This window comes from Phascolarctos cinereus, unplaced genomic scaffold (genome assembly GCF_003287225.1).
Source record: "Phascolarctos cinereus isolate Bilbo 61053 unplaced genomic scaffold, phaCin_HiC Scaffold_1;HRSCAF=81, whole genome shotgun sequence".
Taxonomy (NCBI): domain Eukaryota; kingdom Metazoa; phylum Chordata; class Mammalia; order Diprotodontia; family Phascolarctidae; genus Phascolarctos; species Phascolarctos cinereus.
The window spans coordinates 99287571-99309584 of record NW_027555514.1 but is presented as its reverse complement, the minus strand read 5'-3'; the positions used below and the strand labels follow the sequence as shown (position 1 = coordinate 99309584).

Sequence of the window (22014 nt, the reverse complement as noted above, 5' to 3'; positions counted from 1 at the left end):
CATGGTTTTTCTTGTTATACCTTTGAAGTCAATACTCTTCTGTAAAAGCTAATATGAATGTTAAGTGGTGAAATGAAATTGTGGTAGTTGGACCCCTAACACTGAGAGAACAAAATTAGTGGGGGCTGTAGCCAATGGCAGATAAGAGACACCTCACAAAGCCTTTTGAAGTACTAGAGAAACCTGGAGGAGCTGTAAAAATGTAATAAGCAACCCACGTTACAGTTTGTTGTGGTGGTTGAAATGCCAGCCCTTGATTATACTTAGGATGGATTTTAGAGTTTTTATTGAGGGTGAACAGAGAAGGAATAGAATGAGGGATTGAATGTGAGGATGTCTGAGTGTGGATCCTCAGAGCTACTTCTGTGTTTAGGATGAGAAAAAGAGTTTTGGGTTGTGGATATATGGGGCAAAGTACTAGGTCGCTGCATAGAGGCAGATGTACTTTCTCTTCTTATGTAGCTGGCATGAGAGGTTGTGCATTCCTAATTCATACTGCTCATTTCCTATGCAGTGATATCAAAATCTTGGGATAGCCATGAGGAAATCCTCAGAGATATAGTACCTGAATGGCATGGTTCTGAACCTTTCCTCTTTGCATGGAAAAAGAGTATTGGGAAGGAGGGGAAGAGATCTGGTATCCAGATAGCACTGTAGCTAGGGGTAGGTGCCAAAGTTCTTTTAAGAATGTCTATGAGTCATGAGAGTATTTGGGACTATAGGATAGAAGGGTTGGAACCAAGAGAAATGGTTTTGAAAAACAAATTATTATGAGAAAGAATGGACTTGGTAAGCTGGAGTGTAGCTGCCTAGTCTTTAAGCAAAAAAAAAAAAAATGTATTGTGTTCAGCTCCAAGAAAGAACTGGACCTTGGGACCTGGGGAGAAAGATGGCTCAAGGAAAGGAGGCAGTAAAGAATCATTTAATTTCATTTTAATTCAGTAAAAATTGGTGATTACATACTGCATGCTAGGTACTGGATGCAAAGATGGAAAAAAAAAAACAGGGTCCTTGCAATTAAAGAGCTTTCAGCCCAATAGAGAGAATACATCTATAATTTTATTGACATGGGCACCCTACCCCCACCCCCAGCATGGTGTTTATAACCCATCCATGCTTTCTCATCCTGTGCTATTCTTGTCCATGTCCTCCCACAAATCTTAAACAAAGATTGGACACTTTCCTCTAGGCTTTTCATTTAAAAACATTTTCTGTATACCTAGTACTGTACTGTGGCTATGCAGGTTATTCCTTACTCTTTCTTCATCATTATTCCACCTCTCTTCTCTTTCACACATTTCTTTAGGCCACTTAAGATCATTTTATCATATATTTAGAGTTTGAAAGGACCTTAGAGACTGTTGCATCCAACCCTTTCATTTTATGGAAGAGGAAACTGAGGCACAGAGAAGTTAAGAGGTTCTGCATGCACCAGACATTATTGGTAACAGGCTGCAGTCTATTTATAATTGCTATGTGTCAATCTATTGCCCTGTGGTTCACTCACAATTTTGAACCTGCAATGATTGTGGTTTTTCACAAAGGGCAGCCATAGAGCATACAGGGTTAGTCTGTCAATAAGTATTTGTTCACTGCCTACTATGCACTAGGCATTGTGTTGACTACTGAAGATACAAAGAAAGGCAAAAGACAGCCCTTGCTTTAAAGGAGCTCAAAGTTTAAGGAGGGAAACAACATGCAAACAATGATCTACAAACAACTGGATACAAATTATTTCCAATTTGTGTGCAGGAAAAATTAGAAATAACCCAAAGAGGGAAGGAACTAGAATTAAGGGAGATTGGGAAAGGCTTCTAATGGAAGGTAAGATTTTAGCTAAGAGCTAAAGGAAACCAGGGAATCCAGGATACAGAGTGGAAGAGGAATATTTGAAGCATGGGAGACAGCCAGGGAAATGTACCACATAGAAACAAATAAGGATGCCATAAGGTAGGGTGTGATAAACATTCTCTTCCTCTCTGTATTTAAGAAAGTTCCACCAATGTGGGACCTGCTGAGAAAGGTTAAATTAATTCTTTCCCTCTCCAATGGCAAAGACCTCTCACATGTGTAGGATAGCATACTCTGGGTCAATTGGCAACATAAATTGAATTCAAAGAATTGGCCTATAAGAGGTTTAGCTCTAGATTTCTTCAGAGATCAGGTCATGGCACACCTCTGTTGAGGAGTTGAGTTGGAAGGGGCATCAGAGCTCTAAGTGTCACTTCAAGTATTTTTGTGAGAAATAAGAGGATTGCCACTGTATAGGACAAGGTGGAGCCTGGTGGAGCTTGGGGATGAACTATCTAAGATGAAGAGAAAGGTGAAGTTTTTCTTCTTCATCTTCTTCTTCTTCTTCTTCTTCTTCTTCTTCATGATGGGGCTTAAGTGACTTGCCCAGAGTCACACAGCTAGTGAGTGTTGTGTCTGAGGCCAGATTAGAACTCAGGTCCTCTTGACTCCAGGTCGGGTGCTCTATCTAGCCCCAAAGTTCTTCTTTTACACTAAATTTGCATCTCAGTTTAGTATCCTAACCCGAACTCTTAGGATATCTAGTCAAAAAGAAAAGTCCAGAAAGAATCCTCATATCTCTGAAAGTCATTTGCTCCAGTGAAACAAAACTGGTGGACCTCAATCATAACCAAGCTTCTTTACTTAGTTATAGAGTACCCAGACTATCTATTAGAAAGGAATTTGGTGGACAGCCCATGAAAGCCACCCAAATATCCCCATGGAGAGAAATCTTGGTACCATTTTTGGGCTATGTCTTGAACTTTTATCTGTGGAAAAAAATGGGAAGAAAATGTCCTTGTTCTCTATAACAATTTGGTTTCACAAAGGACTAAAGGGCCAAAGGCAAAGAATTAAAAACTGGACCTTCTGGAGTATCTGTTTATATGCACATCCCAGGCTTGCAGGCCATTCTTTAATTCTCATGGCAATACATTTTCATGGGGTTCTCCTTCCACTCAGGCAGATGGGCAATGGTAGCAGCCACTTCCTTCTGAACAGACCAGCCCCAGGCCTTAAAGAAAGGAACCAGATTCTTCTGCACCTGCTCAGAGAATTTAATCACCCACACATTCATTTTGCTGTCATTGTCCCCAGGCACTCCAGACAGTTGTTGATACTTTTTGAAGACTTGGATGAAAGGCTCCCAGCCAAAAGCTTCCTGTAGCTGAAAGGAAGAGAGAGCAGGATGAAGTATCTAGTTCCCAGCAGGCAACTCAGCACAGAGATATTGTTGAATTCATTTTGGATATACTTATGAGCTTCCTTTACCTTGACCCATGTTCCCCTCCTTCCTATATACAATGAAGCAATATCTAGATAAATGTTGTTGGAACACTGAAATCTATGTTGAATATGCTGATGACTGCTTTTCAGTATCAGCCTTTCAAGCACATGACATCCTACATTACTGCTCAATTTTTCCCCCCAGAAACTAGAGTATGAGAAGGTGCCTAGACCTAAAGGAATTCATAGATTAGGGATGGAACTCTTCTCAGAAAGTATTTTTTAAAATTTTTTAAAAAACTTTCATTAAGTATTTCTCAATTGCCTGTAAAAAGATTTTAAACAATCATTTAAAAAATTTTTGAGTTCCAAATTCTCTCCCTATCCCCTCACCCTTTTGAGAAGGCAAGCAATGTGAGGATTATGCATGTGAAGTCATGCAAAACAGATTTGTACATTAGCCATGTGCAAAAGAAACCATGAACAAAATAAAACAATAAAAGATGTATGCTTTAATTTGCATTTAGAATTTATTAGTTCTCTCTCTGGAAGTGGATAGCAGTTTCAGAAAGTACTCCTTAAGGCAATCACATATAGAATTTGTGGTAGCAAAGGTGTTGGTAATATTGGAGAAAATATTGTGAAAATTGGAATATTGAAAAGGTGGCTCTGGCAAGATACTTTATGTATGTCTCTAGCCTTGTCAACAGCAGAGTGTAAGAATGTTCCCTGAACTGACTAAATGAACATCTGGTATATTGGTGACTCTCCCTCCCTCCCTCCCTCTCTCTCTCTCTCTCTCTCTCTCTCTCTCTCTCTCTCTCTCTCTCTCTCCTCTCTCTCTTTCATCTATGTGTGTGTGTATGTATGTATGTATGTATGCATGCATATATATGTATCTAATGAGAGATGCATATGTATTGCGAGATATATCTGTGTATATAAATCTGTGTATATATATGGGTGTATATATATATATATATATATATATATATCACTAGAGGCATATATTATATGAAGATATATATTATCTGAATACATACACTCACTCACATACACATAACTTGAGTGGAAAAGGATGGCTCATCAGGCTTTCATAAAAATACCCTTTGAGGACACCCAATTTCTCTTTTCCTTATTGAGTTCATTGAGCAATGTTAATTTGCTTTTCCAAGTAATTTTCCTTACAAAGAAGTTCTAGAATGGGCTAAAAGCCAACAGTAATATTCTGGTTCATCTGCTTCATGGGGAGTGCTGGTTTTCCTATACATCTTTTGATTGTCTTATCCACCCTGTTGCTTTTGTCAGGTGATGTATTCTGAATGGTGCCTTTTTGCTCTGTATATCATTCCTGGAGTCTAAGGTGACTATAGCCCTCATGGTGATCCCAAGATTACCTCATCCATATAATCATAGAATTATAGCTCTAAACAATCTTCATTTTACAGATGAGGAAACTGAGGTCTAGAGAGGTTAAATGATTTGTCCAAGATCAATTAGGTAGTAACTGACAGAACTAGGATTCAAAGCCTGGTCTCCTGACTATAAATTCAGTGCTATTTTTTCCATATTCTGTGGACTCTCTTCCTGAGGGTTGTTAGGCCTATGCCTGAAATTTTCTTAGCAACTCTCTGAACCACGCAGATCAGGTTTCTGGCCCACCTCAATGAATACCTCCAGAGAAGTCACATAATAATGTGGAAACTAAGACACTGCCGAATAAAGCCAATGATTTCATGATTAGGGATAGTTGTTCGACTAATTTACTATATAATTAAACTGGTGCTCTCTCATATTTGAGTAAAAAGTAAGGATGTAAAATTTCTTTAAAAATTTCAGGATATTTGTAATCAACTGAAAACATCTGATTATAATGCAAATCTTCAAGTACTCTTCAATTTATAGTTTCAAACAGTTCTCTGTGGGCACTGAGAGATTAAGTGACTTCTCTAGGATCGCATAGCTTGGAGGTATCAGAAGTAGAACCTGAACTTTGATCTTCCTGACTAGAAGCTCCATTTTATATCCACTATATATAACACTGGCACTCATCAGATCCTTTTATTCTACCTACCTATTCGATCTCTCCCTGACCTGCACTCTTCCTCTACCTCTGACTTTTCAAACTACTTTCCATCTATTTATTGATATATCTCACTATGTGGGGATTCAGGTCTGGGGTCATTAGTTCCAGAGGCACAAAGAGGTAGTCAGCAACATGCAACAGATTCAAACCTGTACAAGACCAAATATCATTTGCACGACCTAGTTGACTGGGTAAAGAGGAAATCTTCCAGGGACACCAAATTGAACACAAATGTGAGACTCTTCTCTCAACTGAGGGCTCTCTGTCTCCTATCCTGCAAACTCCATTAATGTCTAGTACCTGCAGATATGTCTCCAGGGCTGTCCAACCATACCACTTTGACAAGGAAGCCCCATTTTTCTGATATTCTTCTAATCTCTTTTGCCGTTCTTTAGGCTTCAATGCAGGGTGTGCATCATTACGGGAGATGTTCAGAACTGTCTCATGCACATAGACAGTCCAGATGTTGCACGTGGCATCAGTGGTATGGTGGGGGAACTCCCAGGCATTACATTGTTGATTACGTCCTAGCTCTTGGAGGGGGACCCATAAGCCATTTTTCCTTATTTTGTCTTCAGAGAGCAGGCAATCCACAATATCTAGGTGGCCCATGATAGGGTACCCTGAATGCATCCAACCTAGGTTCCGAGAAGGAAAAAGGAGTTAGAACTCACATAAAAAACCTCTCTTCCCACCTATCTCCAAGTTATTCATTTTAAACCCACATTTGTTAATTACCATTTTGTGTGAATTAGTGAGCTAGATACTGTGAATATAAAGGTGAGACATTTCTCAAGGAGCTAAATAATCTAATATTGAGAATAAGACTTGCACAGAAATAATAATGATATAAGACAGATTAAATCACATGTATAAGAGATGTCATATTTTCTGTGAAAATTTTGAGGAAGGTCAACTATAGCTGATAGTAAAATTGTTAGCCAAATAAGGGATAGAAGTGATCATAATTTATATAATTATAATATATATATATGTACATATTTAAAACCAAACTTATGATTCCATGTATATAGGGAATTCCCAGAAAGTAATTTATTCTACCAAGAAAGACCAGTTCCTTCTCTGTAACTTACTGTCTTACAAAGTGACCTAGAACATAGACTGATTAAATGACTAGCTCAGCATCACAGAGCTAGCATGTGTCATGGATGGGAATGGAACCCATATCTTCCTGACTTTAAGGCCAGTTATCTATCTATGACATCACATTGTTTTAAATAGATTATCTAAATTCTAAAAACCTTTCAAATGAACAAAATTAATGCAGCTTGGAAAAGAAAGCTGTTGATTTTTTTTTTTAAATTTCCATAGCAAATACCTTTAACCAAAGATATCCAAGTAAACAGTATAGGGAACTGATAGGTCATCATCAAGTAGACAAGTGCTCAAATGATAGAAGTAGGCTGTTTTCTGAAGAAGAAATGCAAACTAGCCATAGCTACGTAAAGGATGCTCAGAGTCCACGGGCAGGAAATCTGCAGCCTTGAAGCCATATATGGCCCTCTAGGTCCTCCAGTGCAACCTCTTGACTGAATCCGAACTTCACAGGCCACATCTTCTTAATAAGAGAAATTGTTATGTAAAACTTGGACTCAGTCAAAAGGCTGCACCCAAGGACCTAGCAAGCCACAGGCTCCCCAGCCCTGACCCAGACCATTAATAATAAGAGGAATGATCATTAAAACGGTTTTACATCTATCAAATTGAAAAACTGACAAATATAAAAGGTGAAAATGGTAAATGCCGTAGGGGTTGTGGAAAGATAGGCATAGTTAATGAACAATTGGCAGAGATGGGAATTGGTTTGAACATTCTGGAAAACAACTTGAAATTTTGTTGGAAGGGTCACTCAATTCTAAATACTCTTGTAACCAATGATATCATTATTACTGAACATATGTCTTCAGAAGGTCAAAGACTGAGGAAATGTTCCATACATACAAAAATATTTATAGCAGTACTTTGTGTGGAGGCAGAAAAGTAGAAGCAAAGTGCCTATCAATACAAGAATGGTTGAACAAATTTTGGTGTATGAATGTAATAGAATATTATTTTGTTTCAGGAAAGGATGAATATTTAGGATTCAAAGAAACTATCTGCATGTACTTAAAAGTAAGACTTATATGAATTAATGTAGAATGAAGCAGTAAGAATCAATCTACAAAATGATCTCAACAAAACAGTAAAAAATGACTGAAAGATATGCCAGAACTTTGATGAAAATAGTAACTAATCTTTACTTCAGAGAACTGGTTGTGAAAATTACCTTCTTCTTGCCAGCACGGGAGTAGACTACTGCTACAAAATTAAGTATATGTTGTTAAGTAAGTTACAATAGTTAAATATGGCATAGCAGGTCATGGCAAATTGTTTTGTTTTGCTTAGCTGCACTCTGTTACAAGAACAGATTCTATTGGAGAGAGAATCCTTGGGACGTCACATGTCTTTAAATAAAGGTATCAAAAGTGTTAAGAACAAAAATTAGTTTGAGGAAGGATAGAGCAATTCCACTTGGGTAGATCAGGGAGAGTTCTATGGAAGAAATGACACCTGATTTAGATCTTGAAGGAAGGGTATCATTTTGTCAGGTATAGAAGGAGGGAGGATTTTTTTTCCCCATTCCAGGCATGGAATAATGAATTAGAGTTTGTAAAGGAGATTAGTATGAGATAATGCTAGCAAGGAAAGTTAGAGCCAGATTGTTAAGGGTCTTAAATTCTAGGATAAAGACTATATTATTGTATACTTTCTACTTCAACATAATTTATGTATTAGTCTATTTGATGGACAATGGCCTTTCTGGTTTCCAAGTTAGTCAGGGCTGCTGATATGTGAGGCAGAAGGGCAGCAGCTCTTGGCAGTAGAGAACACCAACCTCTCCCTCATTCCAAGGTTGCCTGTAAGCAACACAGCAAATAAAGGAGAGCTTGAACCTCTTGGCTTTTGTTTTGGTTGATCCATTATACTCTAGTTGCAAGTCAAAGTGTTGGGGAGGGAGGGAAAACAAGAGAACCAGGCAAGATCTCTTAATGGCAGAACAATATGGCTTTTGTGTGCTGGGTTTGTATTTCCCTTTGTTGTATGAATCCCCAGGGAAATCTCATTCTTCAGCCTGTGATATAAACTGTCCAGGATCTTATACACAGAGAACACCAAGGAAAGGGTGATCTGCCATCCATCGTTGGTATCATCTTGATTTCTCTGGGCTTCAGTTTTTACATTTGCAAGCTAAAAGGCTCCCTTCTAACTCAAAAAAGCCTTATGGAATCTTGTGATTTGTCACCAATTCTGAGATTGCAGTGTCCTTGACAGAACTTTCTGAGAATGTTCCTATTTTTTCAGGATAATCTCTGTTAGAACATCTGAGATCTTGAACTTATTAGATTTTGCATATGAGTGACATACTTAGAGTGGTATATTAAGAAACCTACTCGGGCATTAGTTTGAAGGATGAATTAGAAAGGGGATGGACTACAGGCAGCGAATCTATTTGGAATTTATTTATGAATCTATTAAAATAGTTTTTTTGAAGTGGATAGCACACTGGCCCTGGAGTCAAGAGGCCCTGAATTCAAATCTGGCCTCAGACACTTGACACTTACTAGCTATGTGACCCTGGGCAAGTCACTTAGTCCAGCCAAAAAAAATTTTTAAAACAGTTCTTTTGAGAAGTGATAAGGGTCTGGACTAGGAAGAAGAGTGGAGAGGAGAGAACAGATCTTAGAAATATTGTAGAGGAAGAATTGGTATGGCTTGGAACTTCATAGGATGTTTGGGTGTTGAAGAGGGAAGAGTCAAAGACATGTAAGATTTAAGATTTTTAACATTTTAAAGCTCTAAGATATTGAGGTTGGGCTGACTGGGGGAATGTGTTTTCATCAGCAAAAATGAGGACATTAGGAGGAAGGGAAGATTTAGGGGGAAAGATGATGACATTAGTTATTCAACCATTGCCTTTGAATTATCAGTAGACATTCATTTAGAGATACCCACTTGAGAATTAGACATGTGGGACTAGAGCTGGACAAGATATTAATGGACTTTTGTTTGGAAGTCTTCTGCTTAGATGTTGTAACTGAAGCTAGAGGACTGGAAGTGATTGTCAAGGGATAGTTTTTAGAGAAAAGAGAGAAGAAGTAGGGCAAGGAACCTGCAGCCTCGAGGCCAAACGTGGCCCTCTATGTCCTTAAGTGCAGCCCTTTGCCTGAATCCAAACTTCACAGAACAAATCCCCTTAATGAAATGATTTGTTCTGTAAAACTTGGACTCAGTTAATAGGCTGCACCCAAAGACCTAGAAGGCCACATGTGGCCTTGAGGCTGCAGGTTCCCCACCCCTGAACTAAGCCAACATCTTGGAAAATACCTACATTTAGGAGGTGAGAAGGGGAAGACCAAATGAGGGAAAGAGTATTTGTACCACTTATTTGATCATACTACCTTATGAAATTTATTGTCATATATCATTTAAGTAAATGTATATGTTTTGTCCTTTTAACTAAATTGTTCCATTTCTAAAAACAGAATGTACCTTATCCCAAGGATTTCACTTCATGAGCATTCCATTTCCCACTTGCCCTAACTATATCTAGATTCCTATATTCCCCAGAAATATCTTATACAGCCTCTAGGTTTTGGTAAAAATACAATTAGAATAACAAGCCATTAAAATATATGCAAAGGGCCCTTAGAGATTGTCTAAACAAACACCTCTCATTTTATAGATAAAGAAATAGATTCAATAGAAGGAAGTGATTTGCCTTGAATCATTCCTATCTGGAAAAGATCTGGGACTTAAACATGTTTCCTTATTTCTATCCAGCACTCTTTCCAACAACCTAGTCTGGCTTTATGTCTGGTTTTCATACTAATAACATAAAATAAATGTGCAATTTGAATTTGAGGTCATGTACTACTTTGCACTCTGTGGGAGACAGTGATGACCATTGGAAAGAGGTTTATGGTCAGAGAACTCAGCTTTTCTCATTATACCACTTTTGACTTGTGTGACTTCAGGCAAATTACTTAATTCTGTGGGCCTCAGTTTCCTTATCTGTGAAATAAGTGAGGTTGGTCAAGCTGGCCTCTCTGATCCTTTCCAACTCTAAATCTATGGCTGTATGGTTCTCTCTTTCACCTGTTTTCCTTCCTCACATTCTCATGACAAGGCCTTGCACATACCAGCTGACTAAGACCTTTTCATTGAATGAATAGTGCTCACTCACTCAAGGCCCCAGAGCACCTACCTGTTGAGATTTGCACATCAGTCACAATTCTCTCATGTCGAGGAAAGGGGCTGGTCTTGCCTCCAAGTTTGGCTATGGCTTCTGTCATCTCATTCCAGAGGTGGAGCACTGGCTCGGGGTTCTCTAGATGTTGTAGCTTTTCAGCTGGCACTGTCAAGATAATACTCTCTGCCTGTAACTCCCCCCATGGCACTGGATAGTGGCGGATAGAATTCTTCCATTCCTCCACTGATGTCTTTCCTAGGAACAGAGATCATGGAGTTGTGAATCCTGTGCCTCATTTGCCCCACCTGCTGGGCAAATTTGAAATTTGTACCCCATTAGGGAAAAAGCACACAGGCATAAAACATACGCCAAAAAGCTTATTGTGCTCCCTCATCCTTTCCCCTCAGTCTTGAGATCTTGGCATGAGACCTTAGTGAACTTTTAGTGATTTCGGAATAAGGGAGCTGAAGCCCAGAGAGATTGTGACTTATTCCTGGTCCCACAGGAGACTACTTCAAATACAGTCTCCTTTCCACTCTGTCAAGCATAGATCCACACCTTTCCCATTTCAAAATCCCCATGTTACTCTTCTTTACCAACCCATGACTTTCACTTGTTTATTATCAAGTTTATAACTCCCACTTGACTGTCTGCTTTTTGGCTCACTTGAGATCTTTACTTACCAAGTATGAAGTAAGGGGCAGGTACAGCTCCAGTAAAATTGACAGATGTATTTCCCAAGGAACAGCCATGGGGCACAATAATGTAGAGAAGGCCACCCCAGAGGCTGGAGATTGAGTTATATGGTTTATCCAAGTATTGTTGGTAAACAACTACAGGTGCTCTGGCTGTCTTATTATACACAGTCAAGTCATCACTGTGGCAGCCAATTTGTACCTGGGTGGCCAGAAAGGGAAAATATGAAGCATATTGAATCTAACAAATATGTATATATCTTTGTGTGTATGTGTGTGTGTGAGAGGAGGAGTTGTATACCACTAATCTCCTTACAAATAGTGAGTAGCAGAGCTGGGGAACAAGTCACTTCAAGAAAAAAGTAGACTTGAAAAAATGTCCAAGTAGTTTCAACCTCCACAAAGTCAGACTTAACAATGCCTTCTGGTGGCATGTAGACAACTTGTGTTTTCTCAGTAACTATGCCAAAAGACCACATGCTTTGACAGATTATGCCAAGTTGCAAAAGCTTTGAATGCAGTTTGAGACTCAGAAAAATAAAATACAATCTTAAAGCCTCTCATCCAACAAAGTGTCTGAAGCATCTGGTACAAATCTTAAGTGATTTCTTGTTAGTAGAAATTACAGAGTTAACATTGTCAAATGATACTTGGATCATTAGCATCAAACAGGGTATGCAAGCAGGGAGAAATGTTAACCAAATTTTTTTCCACTGTCATGAATGATGTATGTCCTCCTCATATTCACAGAGAGTGAAATTTTCTTTAAATGCGTTTATTGGTGGATGACCTTATGGTGATTTAATCAAGCCCAGGGCACAATGGATCCTCCTCAATAAAATCCATGGTCAAAAAACACTTGACCATGAACTCCACACGGGAAAAATGAAGTGGATGAAAACTGCAGATTATCTTGATTAGGGCATGTAGTTGGTCTAGCACCACTCAATGAAGTGAGTTAGTAATATATGTTGGATAGGTACTGCCTACTATGGAGAATGAACTAGGCCTCAACCTAAAGAGGAGGCAGATGAGCTGCAACACATTTGGGAAATTATACAGTACATCTAGGGATCCTAAGCTAATCTTTGTTGACAAAATCCACTTTCTAAGCACAAATATTCTCCTGGTGATGGTCTATGTCTTTGAAGAATGACTCTCCTAAGAATCTCATTTGCAGGTGATTATAAAGACAAAGAAAAACGTCATGCCGGTCTAGACAAGAGAGAACCAGTTGTGGTAGGAAATGACCCCCATGGAAGAGGTTGTAGTTGGGGAGGTAAGTCAGTGGGTCATTTAAAGTGTAGGGTACACATTCATTGTGTTCACAGTCATGGAGTGAAGGAGCAATGGCAGGTTATAGTCATATAGAAGTATGGAAGAAATAAGCCAAATATCAACAGGGTATTTGGGGAAGTTACCTTTAACTTAGAGAAGCAAGCAGAATGTGGTATTTTTATATTTAGAGTACAGCCTTCAGGGAGGTAGAGTCCAGTGCTTTTCCAAATATCACCACCTGAAAATAAGGAGGACAAGTGACTCTTTTATTTTCCCTTCCCATCCCAAATCCTCACATTGTCCCTTAAAGTCCCCAATTCATCCTTTCTCCAAATCTCAAATATTTTCATACTTTACCCACCTGTATGCTGCCCACCATCTCTGCATAATCCAGACCTTAATGATCTCCAAGAGTCAACACCATTGAGGCAGATATATCTTTGGGGTGTTCTTCTGGGGTCATCTAACTACCTTGTTCATCCCAGCATCCACTATGAACTGATCCCTGCCCTCTCTTCCTCTTCCTCTCCTATCATGAACATCTCTCCCCTTTTCCCTCCACCTCCATCTCAGCTTTCTACCAATGACCCATTCTTACTGTGACTGGTGAGATTCATCTCCTTGTTGACAGAAGCTGCTGATGAGTATGAATGAAAGATGGAAGTTGGGTCCCCTGATTTGTAGATTTCTGAAGCAAAATCCATTCTGACATAGGCCAGTTCAGAGGCCAGGCAGAGCAGAATGCTTTTACAGAAGTATTTGAAGAAAGGTTCGTGACTGTTGACAATGGGGAGCTTAGTTTTCTTTATCACCTTCATTAACATTCGATGTACAGAGTCATAGATGGGGGTTTCTCTCGTAGATATCCACAGGAAGGCTGAATAATCCTTGATGAGCTTCCCTTGCCAATGCCTCAGGAACTTTCCACTCTTATTTTTCACCTCCTCAAAGAAGTTGGCCATAGCTAAGCGGAAGTGATAGCTTTTTTGCCCAGGCTCAGGACAATCAAACAACAGGCCCTTCTTTACACCCTGACTAAGGATGGATATGCCAAAGGGATTGAGGATGTGGTTGCCAGCAAAGCCAGTCAAAACACACTTGGTTGGGTTTTGTTGGGACCATGACCAGGCTTGGCCTCCAATCAGTAACCCTCCTCCTTCTGCCACAAACTCCAGAATTTGCTTTGCCTTACTGTCATCATAGGCAATGCAGCAGTAAACGCTCATGTCAGCAGTCAGGTTGCTTTCTAAACTACATTTCATGCCATTATCAGTGAGCTTATGGAATAGGTTTTCACATTCAGGGATCACTCCAATTCTGCCTGTTTGGTCTCCTTTCAGCCAGTGAACAGCATTGATCAGAAAAGGGAACAATTTGGAGGAGAAGAGCAAGCCCTCCTGAGAAAGAACTATCACTCGACCTCTGCCGTAGCGAGCTCCTGCCACAGCACAGGCAAAGTTGGGATGAAGTCCAAGAGGGAAAGCCAAAGCTCCATGCACCAACAGTGGAGAGAGAATCCCACACTCTGAGAGGTCCAGCTTTGAGATTCCATCCAGCAGCTGGTGCTGGTCTTGGGAGATCTCCTCCCCAAACCTGGAAAAGATTGCTTTCCTTTTAGAGCTTAGAGGGGGATAGAAAAGGGAGTGGGGAAGGAGGTAAAATGCTTTAGGAGAAATCATAACTCAACAAGTCCTATGTGCAGAGACCTGTAATCAAAGGACACATTGGTTAATTTTCCTTTGCATTTTCAGGCTTGGGTCAAAGTGGATTCCCAGTTTTTTTATACTCAAAATTGCAGCATCACTGAATGTCAGAGCTGGAAGTAACTCCAGTAGCCATCCATCGCTCTTCACTCTGCCCTTTAGGGACAAATAGAGCACGTTGAATCTCTCTTCTATGTGACAGCCCTCCAAATACTTGACGACATCTATCAAACATCCTCTAAATCTCTTCTCCATGCTAAACTTCTCAGTTCCTTCAACTGACCCTCATATAGCATAAACTTGAAGCTTTTCATCATCCTGGTTTCTTCCTCTGGATACTCCCCCTGTTCATCCATGTCCTTCTTAAAATGTGGTACCCAACCCCCCTCCAAATACCCATAAAAATGGCTCCAAACAAAATGTGGTACCAAGGACTGAACAGGTACAGTGGGAAAATCACCTCCTCTATAGTAGAGGAACCTCTTTAAGAGCTGAAGCAAGCCTAAAACTTCCACAGTGGGAACTGTGTGCCTTGGTGCCTTTAATTCTGAAGGGAACAAACAGATCATCTGTCTTCCTCTCAGGTGTCTATTTCCCAGGGTTACTGTGAAGGTAAGTCTTCTGCCACTTAAGTGCTATCCTGCTTGCCTCATTATAACTGGAAGATGACCCTGTATTTATTTATGGCAGCAAGACCCTATCTCTGATACATCATATCGAGAGAGAAAGACTTAGAGTTTAGGTTCAATGGTTTCACCTTACTGTTTATTGGCCAGGTGATCCTGAGCAAGCCACTTAACCCTGATGTTCCTCAGGCAACTAACTCCTAGGATATGGCAGGGTAGAAAGAGCAGTGACTTTAGTGTCAATGGACCTGGGTTCAAATACTACCTCCGCTGCTTAAAACTCACATAATATTAAGCATCCCTAAGCCTCCATTTCCTCATCTATAAAATGTGAAGGTTGAACTAAATGGCTTCCAGTTGGAACCAGTTTTCTGTATTGGTGGATGAAATTTCCACACTGACAGGTTCACCAAACTGAGAAAACTGCACATTACTCATGGATATAAATTATAATAAACAAATTATTGGAACATTGTTATGTAAGCATTATAAACTTTCTTATGCCATCATGTGGCATTAGGCACTTACTTAAAAATTAATAATAGAGAGCAGCGATCAAGCCCAGGTACTAATTGCATTGGTAGCTTCTTGTTCTTTAGAGGAAGTTATCTTCTCAAATTTCTCAATCTGTTCTGTAAATAATCCTGGTATCTTTAAAATATTTTCCTCAAAACAGATAAGAACCCAGAAGATAGCATTTGACTTTTTTGAAGGTTGCTTAATATATTTTGATTTAGAACAGGACAACTAGGTATCCATATTGGACATTACAGATAAGGTAATCAGCTTCTTGTCAGTCAACTTTGATATTATAAACCTGCTTGAAGTACCCATCTGGTAAGAACAATTTGCTTTTTGACTGGGGTTTATTGAATGGGGTGTGCCATGGTCAGACCTGAGCTTTGTGGAGGTAATAATTTTGAGAGCTGAGTGGATGATGTGGACTGGAATGGAGAAAGGCTTGTAGCAAGGAAGCCAAATCAGGAGGTTATTGCAATATTACAGATGTGAGGTGATAAAGGCCTGCATCAGGGTGGTAACAGTATGAGAGGAGAGAAGGGGGCTCTCCTCACTTAAGCTTCTTGGCTTCCTTCAAGATTTAGCTCAAATTCCACCTTCTTTATGAGGTCTTTTTCAGGTCTCGCTCTCCCTTTCACCCCTGTTCCCATGCCTTCTTTCTGTAATTACCTTTAAGGCACATTCTATATATCTTGTACATACATAGTTATTTGCATGTTGGCTCTCCTATTAGAATGTGAGCTCCTTGAGGTCTGGGACCATGCATTCACATTTCTTTGTATCCCAGGGCTTAGAAAAGTTCCTAGCACATAGAAAGCACTTAACAAAATATTGTTGATGGGCAGACTGTATACTAGATTTTAGGGAAAAAAAAAATTTAAAAACTTAGGTATAATCCTAACAACATAGATATACCTTGTTTTTTTTTTCTTAAGGTTAGAATCATAGACAAATCAAAGTTCATTTTTTAGTCAATTTTGACTCTTGATAACCCTATAGATTATCAGCCCTAATGGATGCTTAGATCTCCAGAGCAGAAAATTCCACCAATTACGCCATTATATTTGGAACTCATCTCAGTGACTCATTCTGCCTTCCCATTAGGTCAGAGACTTCCATCGTCTTTCCTCCTAGGGAAAAGGTTCCTGAGTGAAAGGAGATAAGTAATATTGGGACAGACTCCTCTTGCTCTCACTGGATCTATGAAATTCTAACTCATCTGTCTACTTACCTCTCCTGTTCACTTACCAGTGGTCTCATCTTCAGATCATCTCTCATTCTTCAGTTTTTTATCCCTACAGACAAATCTTACAACCCAGTTCTGGAAATATTGATCCATTAATAAGCATTTATTTTATAAGTACTTGCTACATACCAGGCACTTTTCTAAGTGCTGGATAAATCTGGATGACTACTCTTTCTTCTAGATTATCTACTCCATAGTAGTAATGATCATTTTCTGGGCCTTTCTCTGGGGAAATTTTTCTTGTGTAGATTTTAAAAATATCAATTCAAATTAAGATCTCACATTTTCAATAGCAATTTAAGACTTTATCACTTAGGTGTTTTCTTCACAACAATCCTATGAGAGAATCAATGCAGCTTTGGTTATTTTCAGCTAGGTGGCAAATAGATCTCTGGACCTGGAGCTAGGAAGAACCTGAGTTCAAAAATGACCCTAGACACTTAGTAGCTGTATGACCCTGGGCCATCACTTAATCTCTGCCTGCCTCAGTTCATTATCTATAAAACTGAGGGCAATAATAGAATTTTCCCCACTCCACCTGCCAAGGCTTGAGATGATCAAATGAGATACTATTTGTAAAGCATTCTGCAAACCTGAAAGCACTATTAGTATTTACAATCGAAGAAATTATGGCTTCAGCAGATGAAGTGATTTGCCCAAGGTTGGAGAACTAGTAAGCAGCAGAACTGGGTCACAAACTCAGGTTCTCTGCCTTAAAATCTCATGATTTTTCATCATACTGTGCTGCTTCCTCAGAAGGATTTTCTGAAAGATTTTGATGAATCTTTATGTCCCACCAAGTTGTCTGCTTCTCAGGGAAGTTGTACAGCTTTTTTCCATGGTTATTCATATGGGGAAATTATTGACTTGCTACCTATCAATCACTATCTCACTTTACCAACTAGATTAGTTCTTTTCAAAGAGAAGCAGTAATCTAGTAGAAGTAACCTTGCTGGATGAACTCAACCTACTTGTTCATTTGGCAAGAAAATCTTTGATATCTCCTTCTCTCTGGCTGTTTTTTTAAATATATAGTTGATTCAAACCAGTTTCATGCCTATGGGCATCTCTCCTCTCAAAGACTAGAAGCTTGATGGGGACTAGTGCATAACTTGACTTACACCTGGTGCAGAAACTTCTCTTGGGGGATTATACTTACTTGACCAAGATGGGAGTCTTGGGTATCTTCGTATAGAACTTAAGAGAACTGGCATCTGCTTGGGTTTCAGTGAAGTATATGCCAGCCACACTAGTCACATGGTTCCCAGGGAAGTCGCCTAGTACCTTGTGACCATGTTCTTTTGCCCATTGCCAAGCATTGCCTCCAATGAGTAATCCCCCACCATTCTTCACAAATTGAATCAGCTGTTTGGCATAGGTGCTGTCAAAGGCATCAGTGCAGAAAACCCTCAGTGAGTCCTGAAAGTGGTGAACATTCTGCACATCAATGCCAGTGTCACAGAGCATACTAGCCAGACATTCTACAGATGTGTGCACTCCAACAGTATATCCTTCGCAGTGCCCAAGCCATTTCACAGCATTTTGGAGAAAGGGAGCCATTTTGGCATCCTTCAGGTAGCCTTCATGTGACAGGACCACTATACGGCCCTGACCATAGTGGGAAGCAGCAATGAGCACCTGGTAATTTTTATTCACCAGCACTGGGAAGGAAGCTTCACTAATAATCAGGAGTTCAGAAGGGATGAGGTCACTTGGTAGCTCCCAGGTGTTCAACCCTTTCACCAAACACTTATAATCTTGTGAGAGACTCAGCTCCATGGCTTTCACCTGATATAGGGAGAGAAGCAAAGACTCAGTTTGGTAACATCATTAAATGACATCATTAACAAAGATACAACATGTTACTACCTGAAATGGAATTGGATTTTTACATCAGAAGTTCTGTTTTCATGCTGAGTGAAATGATCAGAACCAAGAGAATGTTGTACACAATAATAGCCACATTGTGCAATGACTAATATTGATAAACTTAACCCTTCCCAGCAATACAAGGATATATGACATCTCCAGAGCCCTCATGATGGAAAATGCTATCCACATCCAAAGAAAGAACTATGAAAATTGAATTGCCATTTTTTCTCTTCTATTGAGTTTTGTTTCCTCTTTCTGATGGTTCCTCCTATTGATTCTAATTTTTACTTACTACAACACCACTAGTGTGAAAACATGTTTAATAGGAATGTGAATGTCCATGTCAGATTGTGCACCATCTTGGGGAGGATGATGGGGAGGAAGGGGGAGAAAAATGTTCAACTCAAAAGCATATGGAAGTGATTATTGATAAATCAAAATAAAATTAATAAAATTTCAAAAAAAGAAGTTCTATTTTCAAATATCAAATCTGTTACTACCTGTATGGGGTGGTGATGGGAGTTGGGAAGAGAGAGGAATAGGGCCCTGAGATCAGAAAACCCTGCAGTTCTTGGTTGGGCTACCTTAATCACAAGCCCAGAACAATTTTAGACACCTGGGCAACTGAGCTGAGAAAACAGGTTGTGAATCAGGCCCAAAATGCATATATCAGAAGAAAGAAAAGTGAAAAGGGCAGTGACTCAAATCAGAAGTCCTGGATTCAGATTCCACCTCTGATAGTTATTAACCATTTGACTTTGCTCAGTTCATTTAATATTTCTGGGCCTCAGTTTCCTCATCTTAAAATGAGGGCTTTGATTAAATGGCCTTTGAGATCCTTTCCAGTCCTAGATCTATGATCTATGACCCAAGATAAATAATCAGTCCCCCCAGGACACAGCAGATAGTGTGTGTGTGTGTCTGTGTGTGTATGTGTGTGTACGTGTGTGTGCACATATTCCTTTTTACTTCATTTACATCTGTTTTCTTCTTAATTCCCTTCTACAATTTGGCTATTTCCTCTGCACTCTATTTCCATGGAAATTGTAGTCCCCAAGGTTATAAATGACCCTATAATCACTTTATCAGTGCTCATTCTCCTTGACTATTCCCCAGTATTTAGCACAGTTGACAACCTCCTCCTTGAAAAAAAAAATCCACTTTATTGGTTCCTTAACTTTGACACTACTACACTCTCCTGGTTCTTCTCCCTCTAAAAGCATTCCTCTCTGGTACATCTTTCTCCTCTTTTGCCTTGTCTTCATTAGGCCAACCTTCCACTTCATATAAATTTAGTCAGGGCACAGCAGAGAAGTTCAGGATGCAATAAGTGGAATGGAGGGAGCAGTGGGGATAGTGAAACACATCTGCCATCAGCCATCCCAATGACACTGTTGAATGTATGTACATCTACAATGTATTGATATGGGTGGAACCATAGCTAGTCACGTGTGAAACAGTGTGAAAACAGTTCTAGAGTTTTACAGAATAATCTCAGAAGTAGAAACAGACCAAAGGCTATTAAATCTAACCCATACCTGTACACAAATTTCTTTGACAATATGTCTGATGAGTTTGCATTTAGTTTGTGGTTGAAGGTTGATAATGAAAAGGAATACATTATTTTTCTTCCGCTTTGGTGGAATTCCTGTGTCTTACAGTAGTAAGTTTCCCTGGAATTCATCTCTTTGAAGTTTCTGCCCACTGTTCCTAATCTTGATCTCTGGGCCAAGAAGAATGTTTTACTTTTCTATATGAGAGCCCTTCAAATGCAAAGAGACTGCTATTATATTCCCTCTGAATCTGCTTTTCTCCATGTTAAACATAACAGCTTATGCTTACAAACATAAACATCAGTTCTTTTGACAGATGCTCTTACGGCATGATGCTTAGGCCCATCACCATTCTGTTTGGTCTTTCCAGATTTTTCTCCAGCTTGTCAAAGTCTCCTAAAATGTGGCATACCCAGAATGGAATATAATGCCCTAGTACCATAGTAGAGGCCAGTAAAACTAAATCCTCCATTGTTTTGGGTACTAGAACTGTTCTCTTCTCAATGCTACCCATGACCTTATCGGCTTTTTTTTTTGACTGCCATATCAAAAAGATGACTCATATTAAGCCTGCATCCACTAAACCACTTATATACAAAATATTATATATCTAACCATTATTTCCTTATGAGTTGTTCTTTCTTTTTCAATAATAGTATAAGATTTTTGATTAATCTTTATTAAATTTTATCTTATTATTTTCAGCCCAGCATTATAGATAATGATTATCTTTTGGGGTGCTAGTTCTGTTATAAAGTGTATTAGCTATCTTTTTCACCTCTGTCTTTATCTAAGTCACTGATAAAAATCCTAAACAGCATAGGAACAAGAACAGATTCCCTAGGCAGATCTACTAGAGAAAATGACATCAAAAATGACTGAATCATTACTGATTATCCTTTGCATTTTATTATTCAATTATTTCAAATAAACTTAATTGGACCATCATTTAGCCTGTATCTCTGTCCTATATACAAGGATAAGATAATTGTCTTGTGTTCTAACACCCAGGTCTCCTCGCATCAAAGTTGATGCAGCTGCCAGGATGGAGAGTATATGGATCTCATGGCTAAATACAGAAACGAGAAGGGAGAAAAGGCAGTCTGGCTGAGACAATCCACATATAAATTAGACTGATGTTCCATTGGATCTGTACAGTCAGAGATTGAATCTTATCTGCATTTTGTCTCTCTGCCAGCATTTAGCATAGTATTCTGCACTCAGAACCAGTAGGTGTGCTTAAATATTTTTGAATCATTTTTTAGATCAGCATGAAATTGTGGGAGAAGAATAGGACTCGGAGTCATGTTTTAATCATGACCCTGCCTCTAACTAGTTATGTGAGAAGAAACTGTGATATCATCTTATTGCTACTGAAAAAAAAATCTGAATCTTAACTGAAGAGTTCTGAGATGATTTGAAGTTAAGAAAACAGCAGAGAAACTGAGAGAATTAGAGCGACAGGGAGGAAAACACAAAAGACAAAAAGATCAGCCCCTAGCCCTCCCTTTTTAGCACACATATTCTCCATATGTTACACACACACATCCCATTCCAGCCCCCATGGATACACACATCCATCTGATTACCATTGGTCATCTGGTGTTGTGCCCTGTCATGCAAAGAACATGACAGAATCATGCAATTTTAGAGTCAGGAGCATGCATCATCTCTACAGTGTCCCTAACAGGTGGCCCTCCAGCCTCTTCTGAAACATTTCTAGGGACAAGGAACTCCCAGTTATGTCCATTGTTGGACAGTTCTAGGTGATAAAGAATTCTTCCTTGCATTAGGCTCACATCTACTTCCCTATATCTTTCATTCAATGGTCTTTGTTTTGTCTTCCAGAGTAAAGCTGGACAAGTCAAATTCTTCTTCTGTAAGAAAACCATGTAACAATGATAGGGATAGTGTCTTCTTGCCTATTGCCAGCGTTCTCTGTCACCAC

At 39.3% G+C, this 22014-nt stretch overlaps 1 protein-coding gene across 1 annotated transcript; it reads right to left on the bottom strand.

Moving 5' to 3' along the window:
• Positions 1–2926: 2926 nt before the first annotated feature.
• On the bottom strand, positions 2927–18420 carry LOC110216206 (TRPM8 channel-associated factor 2-like). Its single transcript, XM_020997996.1, has 6 exons — positions 17801–18420; positions 13129–14140; positions 11258–11471; positions 10590–10829; positions 5624–5961; positions 2927–3178 (listed from the first exon to the last, which is right to left on the bottom strand). The coding sequence occupies exons 1-6, from the start codon at positions 18418–18420 to the stop codon at positions 2927–2929; spliced, it is 2676 nt and encodes an 891-aa protein (XP_020853655.1).
• Between the last annotated feature and the right edge of the window lie 3594 nt (positions 18421–22014).